Source organism: Molothrus aeneus, chromosome 8 (genome assembly GCF_037042795.1).
Source record: "Molothrus aeneus isolate 106 chromosome 8, BPBGC_Maene_1.0, whole genome shotgun sequence".
Lineage (NCBI taxonomy): Eukaryota > Metazoa > Chordata > Aves > Passeriformes > Icteridae > Molothrus > Molothrus aeneus.
Genome location: NC_089653.1, coordinates 8,672,266 through 8,685,754, shown reverse-complemented (window position 1 = coordinate 8,685,754; position 13,489 = coordinate 8,672,266). Strand labels below are relative to the sequence as shown.

Here is a 13,489-nt window from a genome sequence, read left to right as displayed (position 1 = left end):
AGAAAAGATGAGAACAGCAGAATCTGACCATAAGGAGACTTCATAAAAAGTTACCTAAATTCTATGTTGCACTCTGGAGAGTTTGCACCCAGATTTGGTCTCGTCGACAGCTCTGTATGCCTGTGAAATTCCTTTAAACCCTTAGTGAAATGGAGCCTCAGTTTACCAAAGCAAAGCATTTAAATAAACAAGAGAATAAATTAGAAAGAAGCTGAAGAGGAAATTAAGCTCTTGGTGGCTTATCTCCCCTCCTTTTTAATATCCTCACTGGCTGAGTGCTAAAGCCCTGTGCCCTAGAGCACTTTTCTTTGTTTTTTTGAGCTGTGTAAATACAGCTGTGACCTAGATGCTGGGGAAGTTTGCCCCTCTTTACAGCACACCCCCAGGCTGACGTATCTCAAGAGCTGCACTCCTCAAACTGCTGGGATGCCAGGTAGCACCGAAGTTGCCTGGGACAAGAAATGCCCATGGACTGCTGCACAGCCCTGCAGCAGCTGCTGCACTGTGTGCCTCAGAGCACCAGGACAGCACCAGGACAGCCTCTGGCAGATGCAGAGTCTTCTGCCCTCACTAAGCTTACACCAGGCTGACCTGTCCTCACTGTCATACAACAGAGACCTGTTCAGGAGTGAGATCCAGATGGTCATCTGACCATACAGCTGACAGATGCATCTCAGTTCATCCCATCTGAGGATCTGCTCCAGGCTTTCTCTGTGGTTTTCATATTTGTCTGTCCAAGACACAAAATGGTACTTAGAAACCAATCTCTGCTGTGGTCTGTTGTCTTCTGAGGGACTAAGATATCCCTGGAAATGAATCACTGTTGGCTGAAAGAAAGCAGGCCAGCGCAGTGTATTCCCACCTTGCTTGGCAAGAACATGGCAAACCATCAAATCAATTCCTGCATTAAATTAATGTTGATAGAAAGGCAAAAGTGCTTACACTGGCTTATAATTAATGCTCAGTGAGAGCATTATTTAGTTACAGGTGACACCATCTTCCTCAGTTCTATTGATGGTTTTGGGAACTTTCAATTAACAGAAGAGCAGTTGATTTTCCCCAGGTCAGATGGCTGTGGCAGTGCCAACTGTGCTCACTGGCTCACCACAGCCAAACAAGGATTCAGTCTCTGGATGAAGTTGTCCCTTGATGTCCTCCTGACCATCCCTCACTGCTGAGGCCACTTCCAAGAGAACAGGAAGGAAAATGCTGAAAAAGAGAGACTGGAAATGACCAAATGTTTTGACCACTTGGATTCAGTTGGTGAATGGCTTTGGCTGAATATATACATCAAATCATTTCAGTGCAGCATTTTTAGACAAAGCTTTCTGATCTTTTGTTTTGAACTGTCATTATTTTGAAATTTGCCTACATTTTGAAAGATGAAAGAAAATGGAAGATGTCAAACAACAAGAGAAAGAACTTTGAAGCCTAAATAAAAGCATTTCCTTTTAAGCTTGAAGTTTGAAGATACATAGCTTTTGATGCTTTTCCTTTACAAACACTTCCTCACGCTCCATAAAGTTTACATTTAAAGTCAGCCTAGCCCAACCCAGCCTCCTAGAAGAAAAAGGATGGGAGCACCATCAGCATTAAGTGAAAAAAAATCATTATTCATACAGTGCTATTTATCCTGGGCCAAAGCAGTCAAAATGTTTCTCTACAGAGTGGTACAGTTCAGGGGAAGGATTGGGCTACCTGTGATGGTCAGCCCCCTAGCCTGTGCATGCTGCTCAGAGGAAACCAGAAGCTATCAGCAAGCACAGCCCCTCCTGGACAGCAGGGTGGAGACATCAGAAATACACAACATGATCCCTCTCTTTCCTGTTATTCACGAGTCTTTCGGTGCTGTCAGCTACCAGTGACAAATGCTTCCCACTCAGCTCGGCCTGTGGCTGTGTCACTAATTGGTTGCTCTGGGCCCAGGATGGGAGAGTTGAAATTCTGTTGCTCCCTGTCGGGTGGTGCAGTGACCACCGTGCTGCCTGTACCAGCCATGCTCACATGGCCAGAGTGCACCACGAGGGTTGCATGGCAGGATGCAGCCTAGTATAACCAAAACTATACACAAGAAAAGTGAAGAGCATTGTGTGAAGCACAGAAACCTAAGGCAATGCAAGATACATCAGTGAGCATTTCTCTGAACAAAGAAAAGCTTCCCCTGCAAACTGCCTGTCTTCTTCAGCTCCTGCTGCCAGGTCCAGCCCAGGACAGTTCTCCATTGAGCTCAATTGTAGAAAAGCACATCACATGCATCCAAGTAACAGATAGTGGCTGAAATGAGGCTGGACAAAGTGCTGACCAGATGATCAGACATGCAGATTTTGATTATACATCAGTACTTGAAAGCAACTCTTACTCTTACAGCTCCCACTGAACTTCAACTCTTTGTAGTGATCAGATGCTGCAGTGAGCACAATACTCCCCAGAGACAAGAGGACAGGCTCTCACCTCTGTGAGCTGTGCAACCACAGAGGAAAAGATGCGATTTATGCCAGTCAAAATATTGACTAGAGGGCTCTAGATAAGCCAAAGTTCCCAGTGCAGATGCTGATCCTGTATTTTTAAGCTTCCTAAGAAATCTGTGGGTCTGCACAACTGTCATGATTTATTGCCAGGGACACACATAATGAAAACCTGTGCCCAAAACTTAGTCAAGTGAGCACTGACAAGGGCAGAGATCCTTCTTTGGTTACACAGGTGTGCAGTCAATGTAGTACATCTTAACTCCTCAGGGTAAAAAAACCATAATATGAGTAACTCAGCATAGCATAACTGGGAGCCTTTAACTCTGTTTCTTCCAGATGAGGGTGTGGCTCAGTCTCATGCCTAAAAGCAAAATCTGGCATGTATTTGTACATTACATTCTTATTTTCCAAGGGAAGCTTTAACCATGTGATTCATAAATTGTCTTTATGATCCTCCACATCTTCATCTTACAGAAAAGTAGGCAAGATATTTTTCCTTCTTCATAGGCTTCATCATCTCAAAAATGGGCACACAGCTTTTGTTCCAGCACTATTTGACAATTACCATGTGGAAAGTAGGACAAATTTCAGTCATGAAGCTTCAGCTGGGTGGACAGAGACTGGAAGAGACATCCTGGAAAATGTTTGCAGTTTTCTTGTGGTTGCTGACTCTTCACTACTTGCATAAAACTGTCTCAGATGCTGAGAGGAAAATATTTAGACCAGAATATGACAGACCAGAGTCTGTGTGCACTTGGCATCACCAAAAGATAGCTAGGGGTCTTTAGGTATTTCCAGTCTATGAAAAAACAAAGTCTTTGAAGGGTTCCTAGAGAGACTCTCTCTGTGCAATTGTTTTGGGGGCAACCAGCTAAATTACACAAATATTCTGTATGGAACACTTGCCATATCTGAGCAATCCTAATGCTAACCAGCCCTGTGGCAGGGTGAAGCACACCCCTAAAATTTTCACCATTGCATTCTGACCACAGAGGAGGCTGGCCCTGCAGAAAGATGCAAGCACTGGAGGCTCTGCCTGATTTGTGCTTTCTGAGATCACTTCAATAAAATGCAGATTAATTTGTCATTAAGTAGCCCAAAGTGCCTTAAGCAGCCTCTGAAGTCTGGCTGTGAAACAGGGATCTTCAGCATATTGAGTCCAACCTTCAGTTTGATTTAGGTCCTCTACAGGGGTAGATCCACCTTGCCACAAGACCTGGAGCACCCACTCTACACCTTTTCCCTCTCATTTTCTGGGCACCTGTATTTACTTTCAGGAGTTAGAAATTTTCTCTAACTTTTGCTAAAAGCCACGTTTTTTTCCATGCTTGTCTCAAACACACCTTTGCTTTCCAGAGCCTTCAGCTCTAAACACAGAGCATGGAAAAGCAGGACCCTCTTCTCTCCTCCCCCTGCCCATTTTGGCCTACAAACCCAGCAGCCACAGACACGAAGCAGGACTGAACAACATTAAGCACAGGACAAATACAGAGCAAAAAGAGGGTCTCTAAGTGAAAGAGGTCACCATCTTTCATTGAATGCTTCATTCTTTTTCTCCAAGCTAACTTAGAGCCAAGTGTTTTACTCCATCCAAGACCTTGTGTGTCCCTTGAAGCCTCCCCTTGTGTTTCCACAGATATAATGGGTTGGATTTGTCTCAGTGTCTCCTTAGGGCAGTACAGACATGCCAGCAGTCATGCATTAGCATACTGGAAGGAAGAGGAGTTGCTAGATGTGCAAAAGGAGGGTACAGTGTAGCAGAAAGCCTATATTTTGGGATAATAAGGAACTACTGACTGTCTATTGGAACAGTATATAAAAATGACTGTTCATTTTGAGACAGCTCAAAATTAAATTTCCAGAAGTTGATACCCATGTACTTTCTGAAAACTATGCTTCTCAAGCTGGGCACCCCCAAATCCCTAGCTGCTTTTAGATATGTTGGTTATAGTGCTTTTGATTCAAGCTTTTCCCACCAGATGCCACACAGGCTTTGTTCTCCCTTTGGGTCCTGGGGCTGTGCCCCTTCCCATTGCACAGCCACAGTAAATACTCAGTTTTACAGCTGAGTAACTTTTGTCTTGCCATCACTTCTTGAAGGCTCTGCTTGAGAGCATTTAATGACTGCTTGACTTGGAGTCAACAACCTCTGTCCCAACTTCAGACACAAAAGCATCTGGATTTAATAATACCTGTTTATAAATAACGTTGTATCATCATTTGTTTAAAAAGAAGTAAATCCTAATGTTGATTATTTTTGAACACACCATGAGCTTTCTGACATAATGAAAAGACAGGAAGAGTCCCAGGGCTGGCATTTCCCCAAAAATGTAGATTGTTGTGGGAAAGGAGACAGAGTAAGCTTCCTGCTTTTGTAGAGGGAACTTATTTTTTGAAGTAAGATAAACTTAGAGCACTGCTTTTGTAAAGATCAAGGCTTATTTTACTCACTGATATCACATGCACATCAGCAGGCAGCGCCAAGGTGGAAGTGAGTCCCTGTGTGTGTTTGTTAGCAGCACGTTTGACACAGCCTGAGCCCGGCACAGGGGAGGACACTCGCTGTGCTTGGGGAGGTCTTGGCACCAGAAATGGTGAGGTGCAGAGCAGGAGGCTGGGAAGCATCATAGCTTTTCTTCTGCCATAGGATTACTCTCTGTCTCCAGCATTGCCCTTGGCTGAGCAGCAGTGAGACTCTGTCAGGTCCTGGTTGAAGAGAAATCGGTGGTAGAGATTATCCGTCCACAGCCAGACAGTAAAGTTGCTCCTGCAAACTTTCTTCAGGCATCTCTTCAAGACTGAGAGTAGCAGCAGGGATGTAAGCTGGGATCCACTAAAGACTAGTGGAAAGATGTTCTTTCACTTTGGCAGCTTGATTCAAGTATGTTTCTCTCACAGACACACCAGTGATGAGGGCCAGAGTACAGCAGACAAAGTGTACCCCCAAGTTGGTCACAACTCAGCAAATCAATGCAACCTGCAGATACATGCCTTTGGGTAGGAGCTAAGCCCAGCTTCAGTACACAAAAGTGTGACTTGCACTGAGGATTGTGGACTAATGAGCCACACTAGCCCCAGCCATCCATTACATACAGTTGAACCATATTTGTTTGTAAGGCTTCTGATGCCAGTAAAACCCAAAAATTAGCCTGGGAGGTGGAACTAGAAACAGGCTGTCATAAGATTTTCCTCTGCATCAGCCTGTGATCAGTCAGAAGAGTCCCTCTGACAGTGGAAATTGCTGAGTAATTCAGAAAAGAGCTTCAGCAAGTAATGCTGTAGCTCCAATCTGTGGTAAGACCAAAGTGCCTTGCAGGAGGAAGCCTGACTTTATCACAGGACATGACTGTAAGGAGTGTGCATGGCTCTCAGCTCCTAGTAAGAATTGCTCTCTTGTTACTCCATGGTCCAAGATCTATTGTCATTGCAGGTGAACCAAAGTAACAGCAAAGCCCTGGGATCTGGTCTGGGATACCTAGAACACATCTGCCAACTGATTGAGAAGATTGGGCAGCTTCAGGAGCACAACCTGCGTCTCCAAAAACAAGTGTGCAGCTTGCAGAAAGAGCAGAAGATGAGTCAGATAAAAGAGGTAAGCACATAGTATAGTATCCAAAGCAGATACCATAGTATCTTCCATTGAGTAATACGTCTTAAATAATAAACTCAAGGCCCAAACAGAAAGTTCTGTGTGTGGGAAGATGCCAATTTACCACATGGGTACTCTGGTCTTTAGGGAGGCCTCACACACCACAGTGGGTTTACTTTCCTGAGGCTGGGCTTCTGGTCTTATTCAATTTTGTTTCCCAAATGTGCTTGCCTCTTTTGAGTTAAAAAGCACACTTCTCACCTCATACAATGGCCTGTTCTAAGTCAGTAACTTTTTCTTCTCTAAGCTGTAAACTTCCCAAGAACGCATTTCCTCTCCTCAATGCTATCAAAATGAAATACACAGAACTCCTTAGCAATTGTGTTTTGATTTATAAGATCTTACATTTCCTTCTGTTTTCAAACTGTCAAAATCCCAGAATTTTTCACAAAACAGACACAAGGGGAAAGAGAAGCAGCAACACAATGACCCAGCTCCATGCTTTTTCTCACTTCCTGTGCTCCTGAGCTGCCAGATGAAAAATCTCTGACATGAAACCATTTCAGTGTTCCCATTTGTCATTTTTATCAGCCAGAGCTAGCTGCAAAATCTGACTGAAATTTGCAAATAATTTCAGGGTCTTCCAACATTTCCATCAGCATTTTTTAGTCCCTGCATATTTTATTAAGCTCTACCCCACCTCTTCTTCAGTCGTCATACCAGATTTCCATCTTTTTTCCTCCCCTGCCTTTTTTTTTTTTAAACACTCGCCAAAGGAACAGAAAGGGTTTATCACACTCAGCTATTTCTTCCCAGCTGTGCTGTGGTGAGTCTTTTATTTTCCTGATAGTGTCATTGTTTCCCTGGTGCTGCTCTCCCACCTGCTGGGACTGGATCTGCAGTAGGTGACTGACTCCTCCTCAGAGCCAAAGCCAAGTTCTGAGTCAGGTTGCAGAGCAGAGTAGCTTGTCATTTCCATGTACCCATCTCTCACACTCAGAGGAATGCAGCCTCCTACATAGAGCCTGGGAATTGTTAACACATTTCCTGAAGCTTTACAACTGTGAGTTATTGCTCAAAGTAACTCTTCCAAGCTGCAAAATCATCTGGTGCACATGCCCCCTCCCCAGCTCCCACTGAAATGAAAGGCACTGTGCTTTCATTTAAATATTTGAAACTTTGATCTTTTTGGTACTTCTGAAGGTCTCCCAGCAGTGTCTTCTTAAATGCATTTGTCTCATACTGTTCAGTGGGGAATTGGATTCTCAGATGTAACATTCAGTGCTTGCAGCGTGGTTTAAAAAACTGGACACTCTCAGGTATCCTGTGGTGCCTGGATCTCCTATATTTGAGCAGCTCTCCATCATTTTGTTCTTCAGTCATAGCCCCTCTGAATTGAAGAGGAATGCTGGCCATGAAACATGAAGATTGCCATCCATAATTTGGAGGGGTCCAAAGACTCCTTTACAAACCACGTTCACTCTCCATGTAGACTATGAGCATGGAAAGGTTTCCATGTCCCAGACATGGCTAGGGAAGACATAACCCCCAAACATGGGGTTAGCATGGTATTAAGAGCTGGTCACGAGGATTGTAGATAACCAATGCTCGCAATGCTGTTCTTGAGAGGTGCACAGACATCACCACGGAAATGATGGCTTTGACCCTGGGACACAAAGGGAACACTGCTGCTTCACATCCTTTCTTTACAGGGAAATCCATGGGCCAAAACCAGCATCTTTCATCAGGTTTGCTAAGCATTTCCCAAGGGTATTGATAATGCAAAGTACCACACTGCTGTAACAACAAATGCAGATGAGGAGTGACATTGAAACTGTCAGTTTCTTGGGGGTCTCTAGAGGTGCTAAACTGGTGTTGGCCTGTCCTGGTTCCAACACCAGTAAATAGTTTGGTTCCCTTTCTGCTTCAGCTCGATAAAGTTCCCCTTCCTTCCTACCCTACTAAACTCTTCTGCAACAGGGTTGTGCAAGGTAGAAAATCTCACCCTTCCTCACCCCACCAGCAACAGCAGAAGTACACTGACTGAAATACCACATACAGTCCATTTGGCTGATAACACGCAAGAAAACTGTGGCATCCCATCAATAAAATTACAAGATATTGTTGTCTGTGCATGCTCCAAAACAAATAACATCTTAAAATATGAGTCATTGTTATAACTGATCTGTTTATTTACACTCATGCCTCAGCTGAGCAGCTCTCTGTGCTGAGCAGCTCTCTGTTTAGAAACTCATATTCAATTCCTTCTGGGAAACAAACTGAAAAGATGCCGAGTATCGGGCAATTTAAGTTAAATGCTAATGAAGCCATGAAAGCTCTGTATTACTAACTACAGGTTGTTCAGCATTTTAGAGAATGAAATAATTTGTCTGGGTTCTGGTGGGTCCTAGGACAAGGATGGACATCCCTGGGCTGGTATGTTTACAATTCCTCTGTAGTGTCACACCACCCATTTACCTTGCGTTGTTGCAGTCTGAGAGCCTGCATACATTCTTTTTGTCTGGTACAGGAATACATTCTGCAGCATTGCTCCTGTGGAGCTGCCAGTATCTTCCTTAAGTCATATCAAGACATGAAAACAAATTTTGCTGGGAGGAGCAGACCTCACAGCCTTTTGGTTCAGACTGGAAACCCTTCTGATCTTTCCATCATCCCAGAAATAGGAGCGAACACCGAGAAGCTGAGCAGCTGCAATGGTGAGTTCAAATACCTCTAACATGCCCTCCCGTTTGCCACCACTTGGTCAAACAAGCTGATCAGCTGCTTTCTTTTCCAAGGAAAGACAGTTGGGAACCGAGCAAGGTTTTAGTAGAACTAAACCCTAGCTGAAATCCAAGAGAAGCAATTTAAAATGCTCTCTCTGTATCTAGGATTTTAACACTGGCTGCTTCATGTGTGTGAATTGGGGGTTTTTGCTTTGCAGCTGTGGCTGTAAAGATTAGGACAAGTGAATTATAAAATAGATCTTTTGGAAAATTAGCATGCCTGAATGGGACCATTAGTGGAGCCCCCATCCACTCAGGCAAGGTAGGATTTGATCTAAGATGGAAAACCTTATGCCTGTTATTAGTCTTCTACTCTCTCAAGTAGGCATGGAACACATTCCTGGAGAGTGACTTATGCTATAGACCAAGTGGAAATAAGCCCCAGCTGCAAAGCTTGGATCCAGAGACCAGCTTTTCCAGATGGCTGAGAAACACTGGGCTCAGCCTACTGATGATAAAGCCAGATGAAAAGTCTGTTAGTCTGTCACTAAATGAGCTTGATCAGTTTATTTCAAACCTTGGATTTCAGCTTTTTTCTAATACCTGGTGAAACATAGAACAACTTCATTGCAGGATTGAGTCAGAGCCTTTGGGATCACACGGGGTCTTATCCCATCTTTAAGTCCTTAGGGTTCTCATCCCATCTGAAGTCATAACTTGCTGCCAGCACTGCCCAGAGGCCATCCTAGCAGGACACTGCTAAGAAATAAGTCTTTGCATTTCATTGCAGGAAGTGAGAGATATCTGGAATCAGGAAAGAGCCAGCTGACGATGGGGCTCAGGAAGTCAGCAAACAATAAGAACAACAAGGAGAATGAGTTCAGAGAAGTTGGGAGTATGGCAGAGGGACAGGCTTTTCTGTCAAAGGACCCTGCAGTAAGAAAGGTGAGTGATAAGCTTGGAACCTAACTCTGAGTGGGACCTGTGGGAGAAGCAGAGAGAAGTTCTGCTCAGGCAGATCGCAGTGAGGTGACAGGACAGCAAGCCAACCGTGTCTGCTACCGAGTGGAACTGGGCCAGCGAGGGTTAGGGGGATCTGTGTCTCTCTACTCCCAACCTTAAATGAAGAAGGACTATGTCTATATGCCAAGAAAGGCACAAATGGATCACTGGTGCAGGGGAAAGGAGCACTGCAGACAGCAGCATGGGGTGCTCATGCAACCTCACCAATTCCAAATAACTTACTGTGTGGACTCAGTCATAGGTATCTCCACTACTGATGCTAGTGAGATTAAACCAAGTTTTCATTAACATTTATAAAAATTTTAGTGGATCAATCCTTAGCTGGTCACACTTATTACCAGACTGGCAGCATATCAATGTAATTAGCTCCAGTCCTCAAAGCATGTTCCAGGGAATGTGTTTCAGCAAATCGGTGTCACTGAAGTCCAAGGGAGTGAGGATGAATGCTTTCCTCTCCCTTTCTTTCCCATTGTTTGTGCCTGCCTCAGCACTTTCATGTTCCGGTGGGGTTCAGAAGTGCTGAAATGCCAGAGCAGAGACTCTAATCAGAGTATTCCCAGCCCTGCAAACAGGAAGAAGAAGGAGTAGGTCTCTCACGGGAAAGACCTCATGAAATTTCCACCCTTAAGTTGCAAATGGGTCACAAACACTTCAGTGAACTTCAGAACCCAAATTAAGGCTGAGGCCTGAAAGGTGCTCCATGCTCTGCCTTATGTCCAGCCAGCTTTTGGAGTATTTTAAGCATGTGGGAACTTCTGATGACTTCACAGGACCATAGAATCGAGATCCACGCTCTTTAACCTGAATCCTCATCCTCTCTTGTTACATCACACTGTAGTATTGTCACTTAGTATTGGATTTAATACCCTGAACATGAAAGGCCCCATTTATTCCTACAGTGCAGGTATTGTAGGAATTCTGTACGGGGAATTCTGCACTGTATGGGAATTCTGTCTGTTACACTCATGCCCAGGCTACTAGGTACTGTACACATAAACTGGCAGTTTAAATACAAAAGAGAGGTGAGAGGTGGAAGGAGAAAGAAGGGATTATCACACATGGGGGACTGAGTCTAAAACGGAATGAAGGACTCGACCAAGGCTATGAGTACATTCCAGTGCAGAGCTGAGAACAGTCTGTTGCAAATGCTGTGAGTTGGTCTCGCTGTCCTGTTATTTATCAACGTATTTCCCTTTTGTTTTTAGGCTCTGGACATCAGCAAGAACATCTCGGTATGTACTGCCTTTGCAGAATATATTTAACTTGTGTCTACATTATCAGTGAGTATGCCCATGTAGTGCACACCATTGTATGAACAAAAGAGGTTTACTCACCCCCAAAGTTTACTCTCATGGATGACAGGAACATCAGCTGCTCAGGCTTTCTGCAGTATCAGCAGTGCTTGCTTGTCCAAGACATCACCAGCACAACGAGGGACTAACTGCTGAGGCCTCAAAACCCTTCCACAGCATACATTAATCCTAGCAGTAAACACAGAGGTTTGCTATTTCCTTGAGTAAACAGTCTTGCTTACAGGCAATTAACTCAATAGCACTGAATCAGGTGTTGCATTTCTCAGCTGAGCCATGGCCTCATCTGAAGTTTTGAACTGAAAACTTTGCAGATTCCCAAGAAGAACTATTGCAATAGGCATTGCTGGGGCTGGTAAGTGTGGCTGGGCAGCTGCCAGGTTGTGCTCTCAAGGTGGCCACAACTCCTGTAGTAATGGCTCTGCTGGTGGCACAGCAGCCCCAGCACACAGTAAGGAGGAACCTCGGGACAGAGCAAAACAATGTCAGGAGCATGACAATGATTTGGGAAATTCACTGAAATGGGAATAATTTCTCTCCGTTATGCTAGTTCTGAGACATGCTAATTTTTGTTCTGTTCCCCAGGTTTTCCAGTCATCACTTTAGGAAATTTAAAACAATATTGGAAAAAAGAAATTAAATTTTTGGATTCAGAGCTCCATTTAGTTCACGGGTCCAGATAAGCCCAGGCTGGAGAGACCAAAGATTAGAGATGGCCACCTGAGACTCCCTGACCTCTCGATAATCTCTATTAGCATTTCAAATGTAAGGCCAATAGCTGTGGCTCGCTGAGTGACAGGGAAACAAAGGCTTGATCTCCTAATTCTTGTTCCACAAAAGCTACCACCTTAAAAAAGGCTGATACCAATGCACCTGGCCTAATAGAAAGGATAAGAGAGTCAAACTGCTTTTTTGGGTTTCGTTGTTAAGGCCCCCTGCATGCGAGTAGGTAGGAAACCAAACCAATCTTCTCTTTTAGCATAGCATAACAATAGGGTAAAACGTGCTCTTAAGCAGCTACTCAGCATTCACCAGTGAGGGCACCTCACTCTCTGAAATCCTAAATCAGAAAGAACAGCAGAGTCCTAGGCAGAGAAATGTTACCAAGCAAAATATGAAAAAGATGGTATTACTCAGAGTTCATCAATCCTGTCTCCTTGTCGTATACAGATACAGGCTGGCCACTGGGCATCATTGCAGTTTTAAAAAATTCTTTTGTGGGCCCTAACCCCTATCTGTCTGAAATAAAGAAATTTCCTTTTTCCCACCACCCTGGAATACCCCAGAGAATCATGTGTTTGAAGTCTGCCAGCAACTTGCCTCTGGTCTTTTAAGTTGTGGTTTCTTTTTGCTCCCTAGGGTGAGAGCCATGCTTGGAGGAGAATGAGAGATCTTATGAGGAAGACAAGGTTGACAAACCAGAACAAGCTGGGGCTGTCTTCTGCTGCTCTGAAGAGATCCTGCCCACAGTTGTATAGGTGAGAGGATGCTGTGGGAGATTTTCACTTAGTGTTGGGAGGAGGTGGTAGAAGCTTTAGCTCTGGTTGTTGCTGTCTGGAGAAGACCACTCCTTACCTTCTTTCCATTGCATATGCTGGTCCTGGCTAGCAGTAGTGTTTGCTTCCTTAGTGCCCAGATGCTCCAGGATCCCAACTGGATGTTATCCATGTGAAAATCATGGAAACATTAGAGTCACTAAAATAAGGCGCTTCTCCCCAGCAGGGCAAGGGGATGATGGCAATTAGCCTGAGCTGTCTATAGCCTAGTTATTTGTCTTTCTTCTCCCTCCTAAGCATTGCAGTCAGCACTAATGTTCTCTTTTGTCCACTTTCCGACCTTTCCTCCAGTGGGACAGACCATATTGTACCTGATGTGTGTTGGGATGGGACAGTCAGGATCAGCTGGATGGTTTTGTCAGAGGAAGAAGAGATGAAGTTTGCTGAGTGTGTGCTTATGGGTGGGACCGTTTGTTGGTGCAGATGAATATTTGGATCAAGTATGAGGTCTTATTTCGATTAAGGGATCCATGCTCCTCCCTTGGGCAACTTTGTCTAGCAGGTTGGTTGTAGCCTGGCCTCTGAACTAAACTGTGTTGTGCATGTCCATCTGACAGTTCTGCTTGCACAGATATTCCCTGTGCCAAGGGAATATATTCCCTATTGCCAAGTCCTCCCAGCTAGTCTGGTGAAGTTGGAGTGTTTGTGCATGTAATCAGGTAACAGGAAGAGCCTGGGTATCTTAGTCACCAAAGCAGGAGCATTACATGGAGCTGTGCACCTCCCTGTATGTTTTTTCAGCTGAGGTCTCAGTAACCTCCAGCGGAACAGCTCAAATGTGCTTAAGTCCTACTCCAGATTTAGAGGGGGTGATGGT

The 13,489-nt window shown here is 44.4% G+C and overlaps 1 protein-coding gene across 2 annotated transcripts in view; it reads left to right on the top strand.

The window, feature by feature from the left end:
- The window catches only part of LOC136559379 (uncharacterized), a 30,726-nt gene that overhangs the window by 11,546 nt on the left and 5,691 nt on the right, over positions 1 to 13,489 (top strand). For both annotated transcript variants that reach the window (XM_066554554.1, XM_066554553.1), the window contains exons 3-7: positions 5,899 to 6,060; positions 8,588 to 8,774; positions 9,574 to 9,728; positions 11,012 to 11,038; positions 12,476 to 12,594. In XM_066554554.1, coding sequence (XP_066410651.1) covers positions 5,899 to 6,060; positions 8,588 to 8,774; positions 9,574 to 9,728; positions 11,012 to 11,038; positions 12,476 to 12,594 — 650 coding nt within the window. The remainder of the gene's footprint in view (positions 1 to 5,898; positions 6,061 to 8,587; positions 8,775 to 9,573; positions 9,729 to 11,011; positions 11,039 to 12,475; positions 12,595 to 13,489) is intronic.